The sequence below is a fragment of the Cadophora gregata genome (assembly GCF_030347475.1).
Source record: "Cadophora gregata isolate MNR1 chromosome Unknown scaffold_1, whole genome shotgun sequence".
In the NCBI taxonomy this organism is placed as follows: Eukaryota; Fungi; Ascomycota; class Leotiomycetes; order Helotiales; family Ploettnerulaceae; genus Cadophora; species Cadophora gregata.
Window position 1 is genome coordinate 3023906 of NW_026695924.1, and position 25295 is coordinate 3049200.

Below are 25295 nucleotides of genomic sequence, written 5' to 3' on the forward strand. Positions count from 1 at the left end.
AGCCAGTCAAAAAACTTTTCATTGCTGTCCACTCGAAGAGCTTCAGCCCATCCACCAAATTTGCACGAATCAGTATATGCCCCCCCCCCCCCCCCCCCGGTGCCTAACGTACAATTATTTGACTCCTCAATTGTTCGTGTCACGTTCTAAGAGACACATTTGACAAAAGCCCATCACGACTGAGAAGTCAATGGAGACGACTTGAATCTTGATTGTCATACTGAACCAGCAGCCCCATCTCTTTCTCCTCATCTCTTTACCAACCCCCCTCGCCCAAAGACAACAAATCAGAGATGGCGGCCCAAAAGGTGGTCCGGATCCATGAATGTGATCAACTCATGCCCATCAATAGAACCATTCATTCATCAGAAAATGGTAACACCGTGTAAGAAGGTGTTGGAGAAATGTGTCGTTTAAGTATGCGTGTCGAGCAATGTGCCAGGTTGTGAAAGGTGAGACTTTTCGTGCTTTCTGGTCCAGCGGGGTTGAGGCTTGAAGGGGAAATAATGGGCTGACTGGTATGGTTGGGGCTGGCACTGTAACTGTCCTGGGTGACGCTCAGCGGCTACTGGTTGGGTCGTTGCGACATTGGGGAGATGCGTTCACAAATTGCCGCCGCTTTGTATCTGACTAAATAGGGAGCACTGGGTGGTGGTAAGGATTTGAGAGATGGCAGTGCTTGGAAACAAGTCGGCAAGAGGGGAGACTTTTAGCTACGTCTGGTCATGAGCGGAAAATATGGATTTCGTGGGTGCAGGAGCGACATGGGTGATGGTATGGGAACGGGATAGTAATTGGTAGATGCAGATTCGATAACGACTCAGGATTTTGGGTCTTTCTGGGGAATGACTAGGACGAGCTGAAAGGGGGTATAGAGTCCGAGGAGTACGTCGGGCTGTTTATTGGGAAACTTGGATAAGTTGGGATGCCCCGCCCGCGTCATGGTGGTGGAGAGTCATCAATCTTGCAAAGTCACTGGTATTTTTGCGAGGCACAGGATATGTGGTAGTTCTTTGGTGAGTATAGCTATATCATTATAATTTAGTCTAGCAAAGCAATAGTGCCCAGCTGCTGGGTATTCGTAAGACATCAATCATTCCTCCAGTATAAAGACTCCGCACCAGCAAGATTGGGTATCTGATAAAAGTGAAGCAAAGCAAAGCAAATAATGAAATCATGGCCATATCCCTGGCACCAACCAACGCTGCGGCTTAATAATCAGTGTTAGAACCATTTCGTACGGGGGTCATTGGTTGCCCCATTCCCTTCAGCAGTGCTCGCGGAAGCCAGGAGTTATGAAGTTGAAAATCTTTGCTTCAACCCGTGAGTGGTCGCCATCCCCAAATAGCACCCATCTTAGGTACTTTGAGTCCGGCTACCTCGCTGGTAGCGTCTGGCACTCGGTGGCATTCACAGATGTAGTCTTTGGATTCATAGCAGTACAGCTCTGGATCACAGCAATGCTGCTCCCAAATTCCATCCGGCCAATCCTCATAGAGCATCATAGGTCCGCTTCCACCATAGAATTCTTCATCAGTGCAGTAAGCAAGGTTGTGGACGATACGATATTCCTGAAGAGCAGGCATACTGGACGCCAACTTCCTATACGCAGCAATCAGATCCCATTCTATCTTCACACCAATGTCGAAATCTTCATTGAGAAAATGGTCGACCGCAAGGGATTGCATTTTGGCAACTTCTTCAGCACTGAGGCTGGCAAGGAAATAGAATGCTTGATGCTGCAGGTCTTGATCAACGTAGAGAGTGTCAAGTGAGAAGTTGAAGACGGTACTGGGCTTGTAGAGGACATTGCCGAAGCAGAGAGGATACTTGGACTTGACAGCATCGCGTGAATCCTTGCAGACTCTCAAAGCGATCGGTGTTGGGACACGGGTGAAGAAGCCACGGGTTTCGGACCACTGTATTTCCACCGTACGAGCTTCAAGAGAGAGTTTCCAGATCATCATGCGGATCTCAGTAGGGAGCTTGGGAAAGAGATGGAAGCTTGTGAGAGGGGCTCGCATCTTGGCAGCTTTGCGCTCTCGGCGCTTGATGTCCTTGTGTCTAGCGCGGGCTGCTGAGCACATGTCGAGGTACTTGGTGATGGAAACCTGTGGCATAGTTGTAGCTGGTGCCAGTGTTGGCAGTTGGCAGTTGGCAGTTGGCAGCTGCTGGTCCAGCTTGTCAAGTGTGATCCTAAGTGTCTCCGTCAGCGTTTCGGTTTTTGGGGCTGCTGGTCCCAACAGTCAGCGGATTGGTTGTTTGATTGCGAGAGAAAGAAAGACTGTTTGCGACTTACACTATGCTGGCTTGAAGCTTGAATCGAATGCACGAAACGTGCTTCTTCTGCGTCGTCACGGGACCTGCCAGGCTCACTGCTTTGCCGTTGTAGTTGGGCGGGCGCCAGTGTCAGGTCCTCATCCGCCTTTCGCGGTGTCTGACGCGTCGCGCCGCAGGAATTGGGAATTGGATTGCACTGTGCACTGACCTGTACTGTAGGTTCTTCTGCTCACAATTTCCAGCTCGCCGCTGAGATGTGTCATCTGCAGGCTCCTCTCCTCTCCTCTCCTCTCCTCTCCTCTCCTCTCTTCTTCTCTTGACTCTGTGTGTAACTGCACAGGGCAGCGCTCATGCAGTGAGTGGGTGAGTGGAAACGGGGTGAGTGGGTGAAGCGTTGGTGGACTTGGACTTCCACTTTCCCCTGAGGCCCTCAGGCCCTGAAGCTTTGGGCTTTGGTCCAATGGAGTCTCTTTCGGCAGAGGCAGGCACGCTAAGCCGGGCTCGCAGGTCAGAGCGGGACTAGTCTGTACTGGGCTAGCACAGGAGATTTACTCCCAATCAGCACGGCAGAAAGGAAGACGCCATCACGTGCTGTAGCCTTGGCATCCATCGCGAGCCCCTTTCCGGTCCGCCCCAGATATTTTCTCGACTGGGCTTGCTCCTAGCCCATTCCCATTCCATTCTCAACTTCACGTCTCGTTCTCCTCCCGAGATACATCATCGTACTACTCTACTCTACTCTACCCTTCACTTCTCGTCCGTCTCTCACCTCACCTCACCAATTCAATTGTTATTCTACGCCGTCACTCTGTGGTACGTCTTTCTGATCGGGTCTTCGCTGTTGTCTCTCCATCCGCGCACAAACCATCCTGGAGCAAATGACAGCTCGCAGATCCCTGCAGCCCCTTTTACCCCTTCCCTTCCATCCCCTTCCCAATCTCCAAGCCAATCTCCAGACAGACAGAACTTTTGTCACTTCACTTCTGCTCCAAACCACCAAGGCACAACTGACAGCAAACGCGCCGACAGCAGATCGATATCTTGCGTATTTACTTATTCTTCATCAACTGCGACTGCGCGTACCGCAGCGGATCGTTGACTGAGGTACATTCTTTGGTATGTGCCGATCGTATTCATGCATTGCGCACACCACCCCATCATTACGAGCAGGACAGCATCTGCCCGGATGAAGGCCCTTTTCTTGATCTGGGAATTATTTCATCCTGCGCAACTCATATGCGAGGTTACATAGAAGCTAATCTTGAACCTTCTTCCATCCAGAATTCTACCTCGCACTTTCCTTGACAACCAAGTCAATCGATCCTTCTACATCGTCTTAGTTACCATGGGTAAGCAAATACTTTCATTTTGTGGGATGAGGGCCTTCGAGGACACGGGATCGAGAATACAACACACATCTGCAATTCACTCTCTGGACCTTCGACACCACTCCGGCCTGCTTTTGTTCGCCTTCGTCTTGTTCGTAGGGAGCTTGCATGCTCTCACCTACAATTTCAGGAGTATTGGTGCAGCTTGCAAACGGATTGAGTAAGGGACACAATACGTTGGTTGGGTACTTGAACAACATGGCGTCTGCGTTCGCCAGTCTACTCCAGCAGTCTCGTATCTCACAGTCTGAGAGCTCTTCCAAGCCTACCATCGTATCAACCAAATACGATGGATTGAACGACCCTAGAGTCTATCCCGGAAGTCTCCATCGTCACCAACGATAAATCACGACTGCAGTTCCATACCGCAGTATGCTTGATGTCGACACCCCAGTCCTAAATGATGTTGTCCTACCACCAGAAGAATCCATGGAAGATTGGGTTGCGGAGAAGCTCAACCAGACCGAGCGAAAGCACAGAACAGAGAATTGGGCTGACATATTGTGTTACTATACAGCTACTAACGGTGTTGCCCCTGCGGCACCTACGCGAGCATCCCCTGCGCCTGTTCCCAATGGAAAGCCATCTTCTCCCATGGAGGTACCACAGAGCGTGAGCTCAAGCGACCCCAAAGTTGCAGCTCAACAAGCCAGTGATATGCGCAACATTGTGCGAAGAAAGTTGACCGGTTATGTTGGATTTGCAAACCTTCCCAATCAATGGCACCGCAAGAGTGTCCGAAAGGGATTCAATTTCAACGTTATGGTAGTCGGTGAGTCTGACCGAAATCTGCCATGTCTAGATTTCTAACACTCCTAGGCGAATCTGGACTCGGAAAGTCGACTCTGGTCAACACCTTGTTCAACACATCCCTCTATCCACCGCGCGAGCGCAAGGGACCAAGTCTCGACATCATCCCAAAAACCGTTTCCATTCAATCCATTAGTGCTGATATTGAGGAGAATGGCGTTCGTCTGCGTTTGACAGTTGTTGATACCCCGGGTTTTGGTGATTTTGTCAACAATGATGAGTCGTGGCGACCAATTGTTGACAACATTGAACAACGATTTGATGCCTACTTGGATGCCGAGAACAAGGTCAATCGCATGAACATTGTTGACAACCGGGTTCACGCATGTGTGTACTTCATCCAACCTACCGGGCATGCCTTGAAGCCATTGGACATTGAGGTTATGCGTAGACTTCATACCAAGGTCAACTTGATCCCAGTCATCGCAAAGGCCGATACCATGACTGATGAGGAGATTATGGCGTTCAAAGCCAGAGTAAGATCGACTCTATAAGAAAGCTGAGCTTGTACTTACTTTTCTAGATTCTCGCAGATATCAAGCACCACGACATCCAGATATTCGAGGGCCCCCGGTACGAGCTTGATGACGAAGAGACGATCGCCGAGAACAATGAGATCATGTCCAAAGTTCCATTCGCAGTGGTTGGTGCCAACTCTGAGATCACCAGTACTGATGGTCGTAAAGTCCGTGGACGCAAGTACCCCTGGGGAATCATTGAGGTCGATAACGAGGAACACTGCGATTTTGTCAAGTTGCGCCAGATGCTTATCCGAACACACATGGAGGAGTTGAAGGAGCACACCAACAACGCCCTGTATGAGAATTATAGATCAGAGAAGCTCACCGCCATGGGTGTTGCACAAGATCCAAGTGTTTTCAAGGAGGTCAACCCCGCTGTCAAGCAAGAAGAGGAGCGCACACTTCACGAGCAGAAGCTCGCAAAGATGGAAGCCGAGATGAAGATGGTCTTCCAGCAAAAGGTCGCCGAAAAGGAGAGCAAACTCAAGCAGAGCGAAGAGGAGCTGTATGCCCGCCATCGCGAGATGAAGGAACAACTCGAACGTCAACGGATGGAATTGGAAGAGAAGAAGTCGAGAGTGGAGAGCGGGAGACCACTAGAAGAGAAGGGAAAGAGGAAGGGATTCTCTCTCCGCTAAACTGCGAATCTCGCAATTGCGCCGGACGTACCTCCGTTACCTTGGTACTGACACGACCAATAACTACCTTACTTTCGATTCTTGTTGTCTCTTTAATCACTGATCCTTAATACTGCGAAGAAATCGACGGGGATATTGGGGAGCACTTGGGAAGGAGCATAATTTTTCGGGCTTCTGAGAGGCCAGATTTTGTGCTATGTGATTTTTCGTGGCAAGACAGATGATGGATACGAGGAGTTTGCACTGGGGCTTTCATGCATGTGGGGGGTTCATCGACAAAAAGAAAGGAGATGCGAACTGTGGTGGGCGAGAAGGCACAAAACTGGGCTGCTGCTACTTTTTTTCTTCCCTCTATTCCCAGGTACTCTCTTCCCTTCCCTTCTCTTTTTTTTCCCTCGGGATCGACCAAATCTGTATTTATTATGATAGCTTCGAGATCTGCTGGCTCGCTATTCCCTTCGGGTTGACTCGGCTCGACAACCTTCTTTCTTTTGCTCTGGTCTGACGGTCTTTTTTATTCCCTTTGCTTTGTTATTTATGAGAATGAAAATGGGATTGTGATATCTCGGCTGGCGTGTGTCTCTGTAATCAACAATGTGATTTTCAAAGTTTAATGCTAGTAGATCAGTTTGTCATGATGTTGCCTGTCTTTTGTCACAAGGTTTCACAAAGTCGGCGTCCATTCGCTACCAGGTGTACCTAAGTGGCGAGTATTTTGGTCACACGTAGGTACACCAAGTCAGCACATTCCTGCACTATGCTTTGCTGAAGCTTCCAGCTCTCTGCCTGCCCTCGCCGCGGTTGCGCTGCGCCCTGCTTTGCTTGGACGGAAACATGTTTCGGAAGTGACAATGATTCTCTTCTTTCACATACTGTTTCTACACTGCTGTGACGCAGATAGAGCTACGGGAAAGCGTTGCACAGGCTAGGTAGTTATTGGCACAACAGGCAGCTTGCTTGGACAGCGTTCTCAAGAACTGTCATGACACCATCGTTGAAGTTCGCTCCATTTCACTCTTCTCATTTGACATATGTGATAGCCAGAGCAACTTCTTCCGCCTTTCCCATCCACTCCCTGCACTGTTCCAAACCCCTCTTCGTCATTTCTTGTCGGTATGCGCATGTCCTGGTGCTTTCGCCAGCCTGGTGAACGAACGCCAAGTGGCAATGCAGTCCCTCCCTTCCCTTTCACACCCGTATCCACAGAACCTCGCCTTCATATTGCGTCCAGTACATCTTGCCATCGCCATCATCACTACCATAGACATCTCACTCTGGCAGGTCCAAATCTGACACCGACTATCTACCACACCTGAAATCCCGCACGCCCGATTCATTCACACATGCACATGCATCTCGGGCGTAGCCGCGCATCCGCATCGTTGATTAATACAAGGTGGTGTGGCGTGGTCGGTGCGGCGACAACGCCCCGTTCAGCCTTGTGCAACAAACCTGTGATACTCGCTCCCAACCCAGCTTGCATCCGCTGTGCAGATATCCATTTGAAACATGCACGAGGCATATGACGCCCGGTAAGTCAGTAAGATAGCGCTGGTTCCGACGAACTGGGCACTTATAGACGACCGAGTAAGTGCGTGTGTCTGTCAGGTGAGAGAGGAATACTGGGCAGAGCCGATCACAGCAGAAGTTGAGCAACTGCCCTTTACAAGAACAATGTGGCTGCAGCCGCGCAGCTGGAGAGGTTGAGATCAGGTCAATGACAGAGCAGAGTAGAGCCTCGTCATTCCGACTCTAGACATAAATTCGGTGGTTGCATTCGGTGAAGATAATCGGGCGTTGATGGGTGTGAGGGTGGGCTGGTTATAAGGTGTGTTGTGGAACGGGATGGCTATCTATTCGTGCGCCCGGTGTATGTCAGAAGGGAATTGCATAAGGAGCACGATTTCCAGGTTCTGAAGTGAGTGCCCGATATGTTCTATGTAGACGAGGGCGTTTTGGTTCTGATCTACTGCACATTGACCGACGAAATCCTTGCTGCTGAATGGAGGTGAACGGCGAGCAGCACGAATTAGACATTCTTACTGCCTCCACTGAGAAACATACGAGGACGATCATGGGGATAGAATAATTCTTCGCCCTGCTGTCAGCTCATTCGGACAGTGGATCTAAATCATAAACTCGTCTTCACACCACCGGCAGAAATGGGTATATACAGCACCCCTCACAAAATCCGCCCTATCTCCTCAACCAATCCCCAGAGGACCAACCAAAGCCAGGCTCGAATTCAGAACCACCCCGTCAACAACAACAACACTCACCCTGGTTTTCAGACACAGACACACACTTACAGCCCACTCCAGAGCGCATCACCAACTAACCTCACTCTTGAAAATGCGTCTCTACATTCTCAGCTTATCTCTCTGAGACGCGAACTCGCACGCCGAGATGCGCCGTCATTGAGGGAGAAAAGAGAAGACCAAGTAGTGGCTGCGAGGTCGCAATTATCGCCACAGTTTTACTCCAATGTCCCTGCTCAAATTCCCGGCCAAAACCGATATCAAACACCAGGTCAAACTCAATACCAAACACAAGCACAATCACAAGCACGTAGCCTTCCTGTAGAAACGGACCATACCCTCCGGACTGCAATCGAAGACCTCCACGCGTCGATCAAGGAATTTGCGGACGTGTATTCACGTTCTAATCTAGATGCACGAGGATCGGACTCGGGAAAGAGAAGAGAGAAGGACAAGGGACGGTTGGGAGAGAAAGATAGAAGTAGAAGGACAGGCGGACAGGCAGATGTATGGACCGAGATCCCGGCTGTATTGAAGACATGTTTTAGGGAGGTGGAAGTGCACAGAGATGTCTTCGTACCTGCTATTCTGCAAGGCACTCGCACCCAGGATCAGAAAATTAGGAGAGATTCGATGACGTATTCTAGCTCAAGTTCGAGTTCTTCTGAGGGTAGGAGGAGAGATGGTGGAGGAAGGCGGGAGAACAACAATCCATCAGCTACGCAAACACTTCTTGCAGGGCTTCTGACGAGAGAAATCTACCTCGCGATGTGGGACACCGCATTTTTCTTAGCAGATGAGCCGAATGCTGTGAGGACGAGGTATAAAGAGAGGAAGCGGGCTAGTATGAACCAGAATACTAGTTCGGGGTTGAGGAATGGAAAGAGAGATGAGAGGGATGAGAGAGGCGGTAGGAGGGATTCTAAAGACTCAAAGGATGGGAGAAGAGGTGACGAAGTTGACACTGAAATACGGATGATCACCCGGAGTACAATTCTGGGCGATACATTCCGTGATCTATGGAATTGTAAGACCAAATTTCCTACTGTTGCTAGGCATCGTTTACTACCGTAAACTTCATGCCAAGCGCTGCCTCGCCTAGCCACTCATAACTGGTGAGCTATCCACTGACAAAAATAAACAGACTCACCCCCCTCAGCCCTCTCCTGGCGAACCCAATACTTCTCCGCCATATACCAAGAACTTCTCGCCTCCTCCTACTCGAGCCATGCCTCCCTATCCCCTACCACAAGCACAAGCGCGATCAACCACACTCTCTTGACCTTCACTTCGACCCTAACATCCAGCATCCTTAGCGGCGAACTTGCTCCTCTGATTAAGAGAGTTTCGTCGAAAGAGGATATGGCTATGCGGAAAGAGTTCTGTGCAATTTTGGGGAGGGCAGTGGGAATATTTGTAAGGTTGAGGGTGTACGGTGGCGGAAGGGGGGAAAGAGTGGAGGTTGGTGATGTGGGGGAGGGAGTGAGAGGGGGATGGAGGGGTAGGGAGATGGTGGAATTGAAAGATATGGGGATGGCGGTAGGTGTTGGTGGGAGGGATTATAATGAGAGGTTCACGGACGGGGCGGATGAGCTTGAGGGGAAGGGTGTTGACGTTGTGGTTAGTCCTGTGGTTTACGTTTGTGCGGAGGGCCTGAGGGGTGAGAGTGTTCGGAGGGTGCTTGTTCCTGCTGTGGTTGTTGTCGAGAATGAGTGGTGAGTGATGGGGGATTTTGAACTAGAGTAGTCGAAAGGTATTTTCGGATTATTCTGTTCAGAGAGTTCCCTATCAGTTTCGAATAATTCATTGAATCATTTTCATGGATTGGTCTAATTACATGAGTGCGAACGCTGTATTAATGCAAGACTTTCAGAGCTCGAAATAAAGAGAAATGCAGGGTAAATGGTTGTGTAATACTAGGATGCGTTTGATGTTGCTGACACATGGCCATACTCAAGCACATCATGGCTGGTCTGCTTGCGAAAGATCAACAACGAAACTCGTCAATCAACACTCCAGCCCATATGAATATTCAAGAACCGCTCCACGTCTCTGGCCTATGTTGTCGTCTTTTTCAATCTGTTCTTGAGTTTCAGTGTATGATACGGCTCCTTCCAAACCCGCCGTTCAATCAAGTGAGCAGACAGCACCAGGCTCATATGAAAGATAATCGCAATTGGGTATATTAGGGGGATTCATCTATACCTTCCCATTTGGGCATCTCAGCATGGGCAATGCTCAGTCCCAGAGTGTTGTTGGTAGCCGCAAGGAATTTCATCGCTAGGATCAGCTCGTGTCTGCCAGCTTGGAGGGGCAGCAAGCTGTAAAAGTCTGCGAGCATGTCATCGTGGCCCTTGAGAAGTTTGACAAAATCTTCATTCTTCCACAGAGGCCGCCTATTTGTTAACTTGTAGTGGGAAGGGTAACGCAACGTGATGAACACAAGAGTCCGATGGGCGAAAAGACTGAGTTTGCAGTTTTGGTGAGTGAGTATATAGCAGGGTCACATGGCTCTCACACCAGGATACCAATTCTTTCTCTTGAGTAAGCTGGTCATCAATGGTCTGATCTGCCAGCTAAAATACCTCGTACTTTTCGGCCATGCAGAGAGCTGGCAGAGCTGCTTAGCTTCTCCTATCCTTGGGTCTATCTCGAGAGCTGCAACCCGATTCTGGTAAAGACAGGCCAGGAATAGCTTCAATGATATGGTTCTTCATTTCAGTTCCGCTTCCCTGATCGTAATTATCAAGTTGATCACAGTGCATTTGGATATAAATTAACATAGCCTCTGGATCCTCAGCAACGACATCGATCCACTCACAGACCTTGGTGTAGCCGGGGTTGTAACCTTTGTTTGACATCTCGATTTCCAGTTGTGTGGCAGGCTTGGGCAGAAAACATCATCAGTACGAAGAACAAGCTGCATCATAAGCGAAAGACAAACCTGATAGAAGAGTATCGTCGCCAGATTCCACGTCTTAAATACCCTGAAGGCATGTATGCCGGGATCTAGCGAATGGCAACTGCGTAGGATCTTGGCGTACAGAAATTGAGCCTTTATTGCAGGTTCAAATGCATGGACGAGCTTCTCTTGCGGATTTTTGGCGCCTTTCACACTGCTCAGTTGGTCCTTATAGACTGCAGCTTGACCTTCAGACAGCCATGCCTCAGGGGCAAGCCTGACGATGGCAGCGACGGTGTCATCGTAGGCGTCACTTCGCGTCATACTTCCAGCGTGTGAAGGCATACAATCTTTGAAGCGGTTTTCCAAATCTTTCATTGTAAATTATGGCTTGAATCAAGTGATGAAGCAGTGAGAAGAGCCAATGGTATCATCAAAGTTGGAATTTCTTGATACTTTGTCTCTGAGCGTGCATGGGCCAGTGGCCTTTGGGATGGACTTCAAATGGAGCTCGTGAAGGAAATGGCGACAAGGGAACGGTCATTTTCTGAATTTGAGCAAACAGATTTGTGAGATTATCAGTCTCTTCGAAGGCTAGTGCCTCACTGAGGGGTCTTTGGCTGTGAATCCAGGACGTAGCTGTGGGTGGTGGAGCGACGCGATGGTACTGCTGAGTATTGATTCTGCTTGCAGGATGTTGCTTTCACAGTCAATTCTGGCTAATGAAAGGTTGGCGAAATATTTTGATAAAGATATCCAAATGGAAGGAGAAACATAAACCAGGATGGCGGGTGGATGTCGCAGGGGAAGTGCATGGGGCTGAAATGATAGAAATGCTGTAGGATATTGTGGCTCTGTTATGCTATCAAAGACCCCCGTAGGCTGAGACTTCTAAAGATGACAGCAGAGACAGAACAATACTAAATAGCCCATGGAAAGAACGTGGTAAGTGGCACCCATATTGGTGAATTAAATTGCTGTGGCTTGAATTGGGCCGAAGCAACTTTCCGCATTCTATCCAATGCAAATTAGTCCTGCAAATCTTAGACCGATGTGAGGCAAGCTCTGAAGCTATTCCATACGATTCAATAACATTAACATTATGATGCCCTTAACAGAACGCACCGACAAGACAGCTGGATTCTATTGCATCAACTCGATAAACATTCCTGGAGCCAAGCGGGGAGGTAGGATACGACTGGGAACAGTACAGAAATAACGCAATGACAGCAAAACAGATAGGGGTTATGCTGGTTGTAGCAGGATGCCAACTGATAAGTTTAAACGAGAAAGTGTGGCAAGAATGAAGACCTGAGCGTGATGCTATGTTGTTCTCCACCTGTGCTAAGCGAGAATGTGGCGATTCAGCGCCAAGCGGATTAGCGAGTTGCTGCCTGACCAACCCCTGCTTAAACCGGGCACATGATGAACTCGTGCCTGGAAATCCACTTATCCCAGCAGCTTCGCCTCTGTTGCCTGACAACACCTCGTGATTCCGTGTCCGATACGTGTTGGGCGTTTTCTATTTTAAGATGACGCTTTTGCTGACTTCCCAACGGAAATGCATATAAACAGCCTTCAGACCTTCAAGTGACAATGTTAAAGGCTCACTTGACGTTGACAGAATTGCTGAGAACCTCAGAACTCTTGCTCAGCATCCAATTCTTGTACAAAATCAATTTTTGAGACGAATATATCAATTTTATCATGTCTTTCCATCTCTTCACGTCATTTCCTGCCGAGATCCAAGGTCTGGTACTTGAAGCTTGTCCGCCAAATGACCAGATCTGCCTCCGTCTCACATGGTGAGCCCAAAGAATCATGCTGCAACAGATACAGTCGAGCTAACAACTCAAAGCAAAACACTCTACTATAGTCCACCTGCCAGAAAACCCTTCTCGCTTGAGGCCATTGACTTGGGTTCCGAGGTACTCTGTGGTTCAAAATCCCAATCCACAGACTGGTCCAGTAGATGGAGACACCGTAAAGATTGCCACAAGCTCTCCTACGAAGCGATAAAAGCAAGAAACGAGCAGCTGGGGAAGGCAACGCCAGAGATGAAGCAGAAATGCAGGACACGGTGGTCGTCGCATCACTGTGAATGCTACACACGAAGGACAAGGCTGCATTACAGATTGCAGTCGTGGATGCCAAAAGGCTTGAACTATTGCGGAACATGTCGAAAGTTTACGAAGAGGAAGAGAAGTCATCATGGAAGATGTAAGTTCATTCTCATGTTCTTCGTTGGTATGTTGTGCTGATTTCTTTCAGGCTATCACGGTGCGGCAAAGGTGCGAAGATCGGGCAACCATTTCTGGACCCATACTTCGAGGGGAGGGGCATTTGGAAGAAAGATCTGGAAGAAGTGGTTCAATAACCGGGCGATGAACAGACTTGAAGCGAGACTTGCTTCGGACAAACCGGCGGTGGCGAGAGGTGGGAGTACGAGATATTCCTTGAGGAGGCTGGAGCCACTGGACGTGGATACTGTGGATGTGAGAGATAGTAAAAGTACATTCAGAAGGCGATAGGATGACGGCAGGGGATCTACCTAGTTGAGTGTTGTCGTTGGCTGGCATTGCGGAATCAAAGCATGTGAAGCGCATTAGGCGAATTTATCTTTTGTTTGTTGACGGAAACACAACACATCTGGTTTGCAAGCTTTTAAGTAGACTATTATGCTTGTGACTTTTTTTTATCAATTTACAGCCGCTATCGGCTGACTTACATGATTGTTTTTGATCCAGGAAATTGCGTCGTTTTGATTGATTGCTGTATTTGTTGCATGTGTACTGTTTGTGCAATTTGAAAGTAGATAATTTGGCCATGAGCACTTATTTGCCACTCGACTCTCATTTCGTTGAGTCTCCTTTAATATTGGCAGGTAATTGAGCTATTTTCATTCCTGTGTTGCTTTGTAAAAAGTAACAGAGGTGGTTCGTTGCTTAATAATCCCAGCCATGGTCGAAGCTTTCCCGTGCTTCATCTAGAAATATTGTACTCTATGCGTTCGACTCGATCATTGCGTTCATTGAAGACGCTAAACACGGATCTTGTAATAGACGCCTGATAAGATCTGTCGTTACGTCCCTCACTATACTATGCTAAGATGAACTCCAAATGTCTGCCAGGCCTACACTATTGACAATGCTAAGCGAGAACTTCCGAATACCCTTTGAGAGGGAACGGAAACTCGAGTATCAAAACCAGATCGAAGTCGGGATATTCAAGATCTAGAATATCCCAGACTGAGCTCTCCGAAGTCAGTCTCTTGGAGCCTACCAAGTTCAGTTCTAAAATAGCTGGGTACTTGGCGAAAGCCATGCCAAAACAGGCGATATCAAGCAACAAGCCAGTCCTGGAGTGGCTTGAAGGGGTTGATGACCCTTCCCCTCCTCGCTTCCGGCTTATGGTGGTAACCGAGGCAGAGAAGAAGGCGTTCGATTGGCTAAAGCGTGTAAGTCAGAAAACATTGCCCCGCTGCCAATTCTCCATTGGGACGATACTCACATCAGTTCAGATGAATGGTGACAAGTCCAAACCTCACGTCCCTCTCGTTCCAGAACTACTCGATGGCGATGATGGCCTCGTCTCCCGCCAACTACACCAAGAGATTACAATCCCGTTCGTTTACGAGATAGTAGTCAACGACCAGGCCTTGGTATTCGAGTGGGTCATGTCATCGACCGAGAACGACAGTGCTGGTGCTGATGGATACCTCGAACTGCCCGGCACCACCAGAGAGTTTCCTCCTGGCTGAGGAGTATGAGGCACCGTTCATCGTGAGTTGCTCCTGACCCTTCCAAGCATTCCAAATGATTACAGGAGTAAATCCACGACAACCAGCTGTAGCTAATCATACTGTCTCGTGGGTCTCCTTCGCATAAGATATTAGTTATGGGCATGCAACACTGACTCGTGAACTAGTACATGGTGAAGTTGATTTGGAACAAGCACAGACGAGAGAATCGGTGGATTTCAAAAGCAAAAGCCAAAGTTACCAACTGGGTCCTTTGACCTGAAGTGCCGTTCATTAGAAGCAAATTTATGGAACCAAAGGTGTGGAGGGAAGAACGTGGGAGATTCACTTGGGATCCTGCTGGACTCGAGCCGATGCATGAATGAATGAATGAATCGGAAAACTGCGTTTTTGATGCCAAAAGAGATTTTATCAAGTTGTCGGATTTGAAGATTTCCACTTGGCGGCGGGAGTGGTGGATGCAAAAATCGGGACCGGCTACGTAGCTCTGCATGAGTCCTTCTCGGATCCGGGAGAGCCTCAAAACTCCACGTGACGGTCTCAAAAGAAGATGTCTTGATGTCTTGCTGCACATTTCAAGCTACCAGTCTTGACAAAGCAGCGAAATGAACATTTCTAGGTGGTTAAATTATAATAGTAAGTACTTTGCGTAAGTACTTTGCGCTTAAGGTAGATGGCAAAAGAGGTTCATATTTGGCATCACGTGCTACCAGAGCTCGCCTCTTGACCATCTGCTGTACCTATACCTAGTCAGGTCAAGATCTGGTGAAACATCTCGGCAGTATTGTCCACCCCAACAACAAATAACTGGGTCACTAAGTGCAGGTGGAATCGACATAAAAATGGGCATTTCTGCTATATCAATGAATCAAAATTGACCGAGAATTCCTTCAAGTCCGTCGCGGCCCTATCTCGGTGACCCTGTATTATGACGATGGAGAGAGATAGGAACGTTCGGCATAAGACCATGATATTGACGCTCCATAGATTGCTGACTTGTTCTAAACTTCCTTTACCTCAAAAGGACATTGCTTATTCCTGATGTTCTTCTTCAAATACTCGTAGCATTCTGAATCCTTACAGATCACAGTATGGCAGATATACACCAAAATACGCTCAACACTCCTGGCAAAACGAACGAGGGAGACAAAGCGAATCCAATATCTACGAAGAATTCATCAACAGCAGATCTCCTCCCCCACTCGAGACAAGAAGAAAATACAGCGAAGAACCATAAGCATGGCCGAGTTATAGGAGGGTCCTTCCTGAATGATTTGAAAGGAAACGACTCTGTCACCCTAGATTCTGGACCTTTGAACGAGGTGGACATCGCCATTCCACTGACATTGACTGAAATAATTACCAAAGATGGCCAAGAATACATCCTGTTGAGATTTACGGACGACGATTCACAAGATCCCTTCAATTGGAGTAAAGGGAGGAAAGCTTGGATTACCCTTCTGCTTTGTCTCATGACCTTATTCATTGGTCTCGCAACAACAGCCTACAGCAGTGGAATCAACTCGATGGTCGACGAATTTGGCGTCTCAACTTCACTTGGGCAATTGGGATTGTTTTGCTTCAACATAGCATGTGCACTGGCACCGCTTTTCCTGGCACCATTTTGCGAGCTGGTGGGCCGAAGGGTTGTGTACGTTGGGGCGTTCGCTCTCTTCGTGATTTGCTTCATCGGCTTAGCATTAGGGAAGAACATTGCCACAGTACTTGTCATGAGAACACTTTCCGGCCTTTTCGGGTGCGTTGGAACTATTCTAGTGGGAGGGACGTTTAGCGAGATTTATCGCCCGCACGAACGAGCTACCCCCAATGGGATGTTTCTCCTACGTCGCCATCTTAGGCACGGTTGGAGCACCCATCTATGCCGGATTTATCAACGAGACTATTGGATGGAGATGGATTGAGGGCATTCAAGGACTTTCAAACATCCCATTGCTCCTCATTATTATCATATCTCTCAAAGAGACACGGGGAGGTGTCACGCTTCACAAGCGAGCGAAAGCCCTTCGAGCCAGCACTGGAGACACGAGATACAAAGCCAAGATGGACCTCGAAGCCAAGAATATCAAAGAGATGTTACACAACTCCTCTGTAAAGGCTGTCCACATGCTTGCTACAGAGCCTGTCGTCTTTGCCTTTGGTCTATGGATCGCCTTCGCTTGGTTCGTGACATTTCTGTTCCTGTCAGTCATCCCTATCACTTTTCAAGAAAAGCGTGGATGGTCTGAAGATATCGCTGGCCTCCCCTATCTATCTCTTTGCATAGGCGTTACCATTGGATTCGGCTTGAATTTCCTCCAAATCCGCAACTACGAATCCATCCTCAGGTCTCATGATCGCAAAATCCTCCCTGAATCCAGACTCTACGGTGCAATGTTCGGTGCGGGACTCCTCCCTGTTGGACTCTTCATTTACAGCTTCACACAAGACGGATACCTGCCATGGATAGCACCAACCATCGCCCTTGCCCCAATCTCTATGGGGATATTCTTCATCTTCGAATCAACATATAGCTTCACATCGGACTGCTACGGCGAGAACTCTTCCTCGGCTATCGCAGATCGAGGGTTGATGCGAAACACTCTTGGTGCTGTGGCACCTCTATTCGCAAGCCAGTCCTTTCACAATGTCGGAAGTCAGTATGCTGGCCTAATCCTTGCGATATTGGGGACGTTATTGACTTTCATCCCGCTCGTGATGTTCAGATACGGACATAAGCTACGGGAGAGATCAAAACTGGCTAGCTCACAGAAGGAAGGTGATGAGTAGAAGGAGCAGACGGGGCTTTATACTTTGCCCTTGGTGTAAAAAAATGTGGTAAGAGGCGGGAAGCCAAGTCTGGGCTACCTCAGGTTATCTGGGAATGACGTGACGAATTAGTTTATTTGCCTTAGATCGGGATACCGGGCGGATCTGGCTCCAAATACTTTGCTGGTCCTGTAAACAGCTCAGTATTTGCATGGATCGTAAAACAGGATTGTGGGATTTATTTGCCATTTATGTGCGATTTGACCGATCTTTTGGCACTGTACAATATGTAAGGATCGGATGGCAGGCATTGCAGGCGTTACTTACGGAATTAAGGAGATATATACAATGAAATATGACTTCAAATACCTGGTTGCATGCCTTTACTCTGCTTTAAGGTCTTACTGTATCCCTGCAGGGCTAGAGGGTAGATTTTGGTGGATGACGATACTTCGTATGGAGCTAATCTTACAAACCTGTTGAGGATTTCTTACCATTTTGGCTTTCTCGTGGACCAATCAGGCTCTAAGACCATCTTTTGCTCACTGAGAATGTAGCGGTGAATGTCGCGCAAGTGTTCGGCTGGCTTGCGCTCACTTCCATACCTAATGCGTCGTTCGGATTCTGCTCTTAAAAAAACGCATCGAGCCGAACGGTATGAAACCTTTCTATTATTGATGTCGAGATACTCAACTGCGATCTTACGTCTCTTCTCCTCTATTGGTAATCTCTCGCATACCGCGTGGCACGAGAAACTTCGGTTGGGATTTGTTGACAGTTTCCATCATTCAGTCAACAAGACATGAAGGAGGATGTTTCGCTCGGTCATCAAAGATCAATAGACTGTGATGTAACTATGGATATGAATCGGAATCTATCTACCGCCGGGTCTTTGGTATGTCTAGCCTCATTCGGGCCAATTTGAGAATCTTGCTGCTGACACTACACAGATATACATTGACCCTTCTGCTGCTAAAACCTGGTCCTCGACTGCCAATAGTCAGCATGTATGTTCCCCAAGTCCGAGAATATAAGAATGTCTCGCATTGCAGCAGAATTGATGACTGAATAATACTTAGATATATCAATTGGCAGTTCTACGATCCCAAACCGCTAACAATAGACACAATGCCCAATTCGGAGCAGCCACCAAAATCGATATTGACCAGGTAAGCTTGGGAATTTCCACGATCCCCGCACTTCCTCTTCACATGATAACCAGGTTTTGATCTCGTACCTGACCAAGACTGATGCCAACTCCGAAAAGCTCCAGTCTACAGCCTATGTCAGTCCATATCCAACCACTCCCTGGTTTAATTGTCGAGCTTCCGCTGCACAACCTCCAACAAATCCCCAGAATGTTCAACAGTCACTTTCTAAGAAGAAAGTAAGAACGGCTTATGGGCCCATGGTACGATGGAAGTACGAGGTTCTTGAAGCAAGTTTCAAGAAGAATGAAACCCCTAGTGCGGAAGAGATACACAGGATCATGGAAAAGACGGGAATGGACTGGAGAAAGGTCACTGTACGTACAAAACTTTCTCATAACCGGAATTACGGAGTGGAGAGACTCTAACAATATGCAGAAGCATTTCTCTGACAAACGATCAAGGATGAGGAAACTCGGTCTGATTCAGCGTCAACCCCAACGCGAAGTCCAAGCCGAGTCCCAGCTTCAAAGCATTTTTCAGTCTAAGACAATACACTACAATTTCCAGAGACCAGAATTCGGCAACAACATCACTGACCAGGTCATCGCAAAATGCGAAGAATGCACTGCTTGCATAAAACCCATGATCCAGCGCAAAATTGTCAGAGCAATTCTTCCAGCACCAGACGCACTGCCGCGGTATATCAGCATGGGTACATCTGCAATCACAAAAAGTATTCAACAAGATATCGACCATGAAAAACGTATAATCACCATTCTCGACAAGGATGTCGCCAGAATGGAGAGAGATCACTTCCGGTTTGGATGCGTTTTGGAGATGGTCAACCTGCAACGCATTGCCCACCAAGCTCGCACTGCTGGACTTACGTTCATGTTGCAACGACTGAGAAATGCATCGGATCTGCCAAATCAGAATGATACCACTAGCAGCACCAGCTTCTTGGCTGATCTAGACGCTTCTCGTCTCTGCCTTTCGACATCCAAGATTCTTGCCAAGGCTCAATTCCAATCGATTGTCAATAAGCTCAAGGAGCACAAAAAGGACGCCTTGAGAATGGTCGAGGATCTGCAACACATTGTTTCACAAAAATCTGTTTGCGTGTCGAAAAGTCAATTGCAAGGATACAGAATATTTCTTGTGGAGTGGCAAGCGAGGTGTCTTGTTTACCGCCTCGCTTTGGTGTCGTTCATTGCGACGTATTATGATAGTGAAGAGCGAGTGATCACACACAGCTCCGAATAATATAATTTGTAATATTCTATGGGAGGAGACAACTTCTAGGGACCTCTCGCTTGTGATAAAGGCGAAGGCTGTGTTTGGAAGTTTGTCTTTATACTTGTCAGCGGCGCTCAGCGTGTCTGAGGACTGAACGGCTATCAATGGAGCCTTACCTTAAGGTAAGCCATGGACGAGATCAGGAGATGATTATTAGAGGTTTCCTTCCTGTTGTACTCCTAGAAAATTGATGAAAAATTGTTCTTTGAGCAACTCAGCATTCTATTCTGCGCGTGTCCTCGAACGAATTCAGTGGCTACGCTGGATTCACTCATGAGTCGTAATTCAGACCTGGCCAGAAACATGTGATGAGTCACTCTAAAGTATCTCAGTTTTCAAATATTTAGGTAAAGATGGTAATGAATCACTCTCTGTAGCCACACAGTGAATGCAGTGAATGCAAGGCATCACATTCAACACTGGGTTCTTGGGTCCCCACAACCAATTCTCCGATACAGTCTCAAGAATTTTATTTCAGAGCCTAGAGACATATTGGCCAATAGTACAAAGTAGATAGGGCAAGATAATTTCAGCAGGTTTCCCTAAGAGTAGATTTTGATCTCGGCTGATTCACTTTTTGTTACTCTGCAGGCAAACATGAATTCAGATTCATCAAACAACGCAATTCACGTTGATAGGTCAATGGCAGCTGCAAGAGAAGAACAGACTGTCAATATTGAAGTATGTTCCCCACGTCTTCTTTGAAGGGCCATTTTTCTGACAACGGTTGCAGGACGCACCCATAATTGTTCCACAACTGAGCGCCCTTCTTTAGTTAGGTACTGGGATTAGGATTCCTAGTGTGTGCCATCCTAACATTACTCAAGTGCTACTTCTATCAAAAATAGCACTCGGCCGAACTCTTGTGACAGTGGCTAATCATGATCAAAATCCAACATCTGTAAAATACCCAAATCGAAGGCTCGATTGACTCAAATGGGAAGGAAATCCAGCATACTCAGAAGAGGCGAAAGGCAGGCTTAAGTCTAACGGTCAGTATCACTATACCCTTATTTTACTTCGAAATTAGCTCATGTAATTAGGGTCAATCAAGCACTTCTACTCACCTTTCCTTTCTCGCGACCTGGATCAACAACTTCCGCCACTTTCCTAAGAGGCATAAGAAGCGACCAGACGAGATCCCGACTTCAATCAGCTGCCAACCACATGTAGAATCGACAGGATTGTGTCCGTATAATCCATCATGCGTTAACCACCAAATTTAACGTCCCACAGTAGAATTGTTATCAACTCAACCGACTCCAAATCAATCTGGACATCGACAAATGACAAGTAATTCACAGGGTCGGTCAATGCTCTTCCCGCATTCAACCCAAGTTTGTCACCCTCCACTGACACGACGCCAAGACCCTGCGAGACCCTGACAAGTACCAGCGCTGGAAACACCAGAACGAAGGCTCTGCAAATTCTCGAGAAAGAGGCCAAAATTGGCGAACCAAACTTACGCTCTGCAGCTGTGTTAGTAGAAGTGCTAATCAGACTAACGAAGCACTCACTACCAGTATACATCATTACCTTAATTACGAAGCATCCAGTGCAACTTTGTCAGAGCATTCTTCATAATCCCTTCGGCGTATAAGAGGGTATGGGTCCTTGCCCTTAACGAGCAACAACTCTGCTGTGTCTCGAGGCCAGATTACAAGCCATCAGCCAACGTCGCGCTCATATACCAGTCCCTATCTCACGATGATGCCTGGACAACCCAGTAATGCTCCTTCAGGCAACATTCAAGGTTTTGCCTGTGATTCATCTATGCCGTCAAACATCGTCAGTGGTGGGTCATCAGGTCTTCGAGGTCCAGCCTTTACCAAGGAATTTGTTCCAGCCCACGCACAGCCATTACCTCAATCATTTATGGAAATCAGTCAGATTATACGTGCAGTCATGCAGACCTTACAGTTGACAAAGGCGGAAGCTAACACTCTGAGGCACAAATCTTGCCTGAAAGCGCCCGGACTTGCAGGAAGAGGCACCAGACTGTCAATTGTCCATGCCGAAGCAAAGATCGCAGGATGTGAATACTTTCTTGCCGAATTGAAGAAGCCAATTCCCCAGATTTTACAGCAACTCGAAAACGTGTCCAGCCGATATGGAGAATATCGACTTCAGCTTAGCGTCAACTTGATACAAATAGGCGTGGCTACTGAAGATCTCATTGCCTTCATTATTGTTCAGCTTCAGAAAGTAAAGAGCGAGCTGGCGACTCGAATCAACAAGGTTGCGGTTACTGCCAAGAGTGTCAAGGATCAAACTGAAAAGGAGACCGTGGATGTCTACAGAGCATGGAATATAGAGATGGCAGAATACGCAGCTAGGGCATTCTTCTTACAGCACTGTCTTGATGGCTTGCGTCCGAAATTTTTGAATTGGGAGAAGAAAGCGAGAGCTGAGGAAAAGGCTTTGCCACTGCCCGAGCCTGCGGGGTCTTGGGATGAATTTCTGGCTCCGCGTCTAGAACATTCTCTCATTTGAATTGGCTTGTCATAAATAATTTATCAGCTATGGCTCTTTGGAAAATAAGGAGTTATGCACGCTCTTGATTGCGCAGAGATTGTGCAATACGAGCATGGCAATATTTTCATTATCAGATGCTGGATTTGGGAATTCATTGACCTTTAGAGGGTCCAGGAAGAGAGGTCTTTGAGAAATCTTAAACCTGGGATTCTAGAGCTTACTGTGGACCTTGGAAAAGTCGTTGAGCCGAGAAAACAAAGGGTTTGCTGTCATATCCAGCTTGTCCATGAAAACTGGCAGTCAGGTGATGAGTGGACCAGTCAAAAACAGCTCATCATTGCGGACCTTTCTGGCGTCGCGATAGACTGATGCAAACTGGTCGAGACTCTGGTATCCTGAATGTCTAATCAACAAGCTTTACATGGGAATGAAGATGAGAAAATGATTTTTAAGTGGTCTCATTGACTCGTCCAAGGACCAAAGCGAACAAAAGTTTCATGACGAGTAATTCCATTGAAAGAAGTAGAGGGTCCTCGAGACTCCGCAAATAAAATTAATTGATAGATTTATCCTTAACTTAGGCATAGGTTGTTAGGGAACAGTAATGTTCATCCTTTCAGGATTAAGCGTAAGCTCGGAGCTCAATACCGAATTTAGAAACTTCTGCACACATCGCGGTGCTGCTCTCAAAGTCGAGAAGCAATATTGTAAGTCTTGAATTTGCAGAATCAACACTCTTGACACACTTTTCGTAACCTTTCAGGAGCATTCCAGCTCAGTCGGTGTTTACCGTCAAGGTAATAAATTTCGAGCCCTCATCGGTTACAGCGTCAACAAACCCAAGCTGTGGAGATATGAACAACAAAAATATTTGTCTCTGCCAATTCTCAAAATATTTGACATTCCATGTTAGGCTTGGATATTGCCCAGTGGAGATATTTAGCTTCGCAGCCTTTTCTGATCTTTGTAGGGCCTGCACTGGGACGAAATTACGGGGGCAATTTGCATTGTTTATGTCATTCTTATCTGGTCTCCACGGCAAATTTCAATTCGGTTTTCCAGCAATTTTGTATCAAAAATTCTTTGACAAAGAATTCTGCAAGCCGGAATGTATCGCCATGGAAAGACAAGGTGTTTTCATGGTCCCGAATATGTTAGAATCATTGATTCCCGTGTCTCGGATAAGCGACTGGCACCAACCAGCAACTGTTGCGACTGCAAATCCTGTCCTCACAGAGAGATGGCGTGCGCAGTGAAAGGCCAGGAAGTCGTAGTGAGTATCGTACTCGCCTTTCGCAGCACTTCAAGATCACGCATGGCACTGTGACTATCGCGGTGCATGAACGAACACGGTTGTGCATTCCTCTGGGGCTGGCCCAGCGGAGGTTGGAAATATGTCCTTAGCCGAGATCACGTCTCGCTTAGCATTTTTTATTGGAGGCGATGCGATTTCCTAAACGAACACCTGCAAATACTTTTCTGAGATCGAAACGTCACCCTCTACGACTATCAACAACACCATCCCCGCCACACTTCAACGCAACCTCAGCCATGTCGCCCGCCGTGCAGGATGCTAAGCGCACTCGAGGAAGGCCCAAAGGTAGCAAAGATCGCGTCGCTCGCAAGTCTGGCCTCTCAAACAATGATGACACTCGTGAATCCCCATCGAAATCTTCATCGTCCACACCTGCTCCGCCATCAAATCACCCGGCCTCTTCATCAGCAGAGACATCCCAGTCGAGCTCATTCACACCTATCAATCTGGGTGATCGCACGACTTCGCGATCCGGTCGCTCGCTTTCGAAGACTCGTAAATTTGCTCACGAGACCTCTGAGCCAGAGTCGATGGGTCCCGCACTGAAGAAGCGAGTTTCGGCTCGATCAACATCTCAAGCATCATCAACCAGCATCTCAACACGGAAGCGTCTTCCAGACCATGGTTCCCAGCCCACTGCGAGAGCATCCCCAACTACTCAGGTCGCTCCTTCTCCTACTACGCCTTTCGGTGTAAATGGCTACAAGTCTTTGTACGGCCAATCACCCTACGGAACTCCCGCCACCAACGGCGCTAGCAAATATCCTCATGGCCGCGAAATAAATTTCCCTCTAGAAATCATCCCGGAGCCGCCCATTAATACCATCCAACCTGCTCCAGGAAGCATGCCGGCACCTCGCAAGAGCCTCCCCGCAAAACGAACCTCGCTCCCCGAGCAAAGAACAGCCCCATCCCCCAGCTTGCCCATCATCTCACGTCCCATTTCAGAAGTGCTAGATACGTATCAAGAACTGTACGATAAAGTTGACAAGCATTACAAAGCTTTTGAGAGGTACACCTGGAACGTCAAAATCCACAATCTCACACGATCCATCTTCACAAAACTCGCTGCCATGCGCTCTCGCCGTACTCGTCTTGCTTTCATGCTCAAAGAAATCAAGAACCTCAAAAAAGCAGGCGCTGTCGCCGTAGAAGTTGATCGTACTGTAGCTTGGCCTCCTATCGGGGACGACTATCCCATCTGGTACGGCGAACTGCCCAACACGCCTGCTCTGAGGGCTGAACTGCATCAGCGCATCCACGGTTTGACATTCAGACTTACGAGTGAGTTGGGCAATTTCGAACGAGCGAAGATTCTGGGTCAAAATCTGAGGCGTGAACAGAGTACTGCGACAGTGGAGGAGATGAAGTGGATGGATATTCATGGTCAGATCAAGGAATTTGAGTCGATGCTTGAGCGGTTAGGCGGTATCGACCTCAGACCTCAACTCACTGCTGGCAGCAGTGGTAATTAGGTGATGACTTCGGAGGCAATAAAGGCGGCGTTCTGTGAGGGCTTAGGTTTTTGTATGATGTTGTATTATTACCACCTCTCTTTTAGCTTATTGGGGCCATTTTTATCATATCGCGTCGCATAGGGTTTGGGACAGGGTAGTGAGCTTTTAATGGCTCTTTTTTTGCATGCCGAGATTGTTACCAGGCAGTTAATATTATACAATTTTGCATATCTAATTCAGACAAGCCGTGAAAGCTCTTGATGAAATATTCAAGTCAC

The 25295-nt window shown here is 47.7% G+C and overlaps 11 protein-coding genes across 11 annotated transcripts; 8 read left to right on the forward strand and 3 right to left on the reverse strand.

The window, feature by feature from the left end:
- Positions 1-101: 101 nt before the first annotated feature.
- Positions 102-2955, reverse strand: ONS95_000963 (uncharacterized protein). The gene is made up of 2 exons (XM_058494143.1): positions 2489-2955; positions 102-2196 (listed from the first exon to the last, which is right to left on the reverse strand). The coding sequence occupies exon 2, from the start codon at positions 2118-2120 to the stop codon at positions 1317-1319; it is 804 nt and encodes a 267-aa protein (XP_058364346.1). The 5' UTR covers positions 2121-2196; positions 2489-2955; the 3' UTR covers positions 102-1316.
- Positions 2956-3625: 670 nt separating this feature from the next.
- ONS95_000964 (uncharacterized protein) lies at positions 3626-5637 on the forward strand (the record flags this gene model as incomplete). Its single annotated transcript, XM_058494144.1, has 4 exons — positions 3626-3629; positions 4186-4440; positions 4488-4954; positions 5002-5637. 4 exons carry the CDS (start codon positions 3626-3628, stop codon positions 5635-5637), a joined length of 1362 nt encoding a protein of 453 aa, XP_058364347.1.
- Positions 5638-7799: 2162 nt separating this feature from the next.
- ONS95_000965 (uncharacterized protein) lies at positions 7800-9908 on the forward strand (the record flags this gene model as incomplete). Its single annotated transcript, XM_058494145.1, has 2 exons — positions 7800-8922; positions 9040-9908. 2 exons carry the CDS (start codon positions 7800-7802, stop codon positions 9612-9614), a joined length of 1698 nt encoding a protein of 565 aa, XP_058364348.1. The 3' UTR covers positions 9615-9908.
- Positions 9909-10519: 611 nt separating this feature from the next.
- On the reverse strand, positions 10520-12076 carry ONS95_000966 (uncharacterized protein; the record flags this gene model as incomplete). The annotated part of the gene is made up of 3 exons (XM_058494146.1): positions 11880-12076; positions 10840-11811; positions 10520-10780 (listed from the first exon to the last, which is right to left on the reverse strand). Exons 2-3 carry the CDS (start codon positions 11173-11175, stop codon positions 10520-10522), a joined length of 597 nt encoding a protein of 198 aa, XP_058364349.1. The 5' UTR covers positions 11176-11811; positions 11880-12076.
- Positions 12077-12898: 822 nt separating this feature from the next.
- Positions 12899-13174, forward strand: ONS95_000967 (uncharacterized protein; the record flags this gene model as incomplete). Its single annotated transcript, XM_058494147.1, has 2 exons — positions 12899-13017; positions 13069-13174. The coding sequence occupies 2 exons, from the start codon at positions 12899-12901 to the stop codon at positions 13172-13174; spliced, it is 225 nt and encodes a 74-aa protein (XP_058364350.1).
- A 945-nt stretch (positions 13175-14119) lies between these two features.
- On the forward strand, positions 14120-14557 carry ONS95_000968 (uncharacterized protein; the record flags this gene model as incomplete). Its single annotated transcript, XM_058494148.1, has 2 exons — positions 14120-14254; positions 14318-14557. The coding sequence occupies 2 exons, from the start codon at positions 14120-14122 to the stop codon at positions 14555-14557; spliced, it is 375 nt and encodes a 124-aa protein (XP_058364351.1).
- Positions 14558-16061: 1504 nt separating this feature from the next.
- On the reverse strand, positions 16062-16271 carry ONS95_000969 (uncharacterized protein; the record flags this gene model as incomplete). The annotated part of the gene is made up of 1 exon (XM_058494149.1): positions 16062-16271. One exon carries the CDS (start codon positions 16269-16271, stop codon positions 16062-16064), a length of 210 nt encoding a protein of 69 aa, XP_058364352.1.
- Positions 16272-16338: 67 nt separating this feature from the next.
- On the forward strand, positions 16339-17662 carry ONS95_000970 (uncharacterized protein). The gene has a single exon (XM_058494150.1). The coding sequence runs from the start codon at positions 16385-16387 to the stop codon at positions 17342-17344; it is 960 nt and encodes a 319-aa protein (XP_058364353.1). The 5' UTR covers positions 16339-16384; the 3' UTR covers positions 17345-17662.
- A 517-nt stretch (positions 17663-18179) lies between these two features.
- On the forward strand, positions 18180-19737 carry ONS95_000971 (uncharacterized protein; the record flags this gene model as incomplete). Its single annotated transcript, XM_058494151.1, has 5 exons — positions 18180-18218; positions 18274-18330; positions 18403-18492; positions 18546-18848; positions 18910-19737. 5 exons carry the CDS (start codon positions 18180-18182, stop codon positions 19735-19737), a joined length of 1317 nt encoding a protein of 438 aa, XP_058364354.1.
- Positions 19738-21477: 1740 nt separating this feature from the next.
- Positions 21478-22263, forward strand: ONS95_000972 (uncharacterized protein; the record flags this gene model as incomplete). Its single annotated transcript, XM_058494152.1, has 1 exon — positions 21478-22263. One exon carries the CDS (start codon positions 21478-21480, stop codon positions 22261-22263), a length of 786 nt encoding a protein of 261 aa, XP_058364355.1.
- A 1454-nt stretch (positions 22264-23717) lies between these two features.
- On the forward strand, positions 23718-25252 carry ONS95_000973 (uncharacterized protein). The gene has a single exon (XM_058494153.1). The coding sequence runs from the start codon at positions 23797-23799 to the stop codon at positions 25033-25035; it is 1239 nt and encodes a 412-aa protein (XP_058364356.1). The 5' UTR covers positions 23718-23796; the 3' UTR covers positions 25036-25252.
- Positions 25253-25295: the final 43 nt, after the last annotated feature.

Coding starts and splice junctions, on each gene's coding strand:
- ONS95_000963 (XM_058494143.1), bottom strand. CDS start 2,120: ATGCCACAGGTTTCCATCACCAAGTACCTCGACATGTGCTCAGCAGCC.
- ONS95_000973 (XM_058494153.1), top strand. CDS start 23,797: ATGTCGCCCGCCGTGCAGGATGCTAAGCGCACTCGAGGAAGGCCCAAA.
- ONS95_000970 (XM_058494150.1), top strand. CDS start 16,385: ATGGGATGTTTCTCCTACGTCGCCATCTTAGGCACGGTTGGAGCACCC.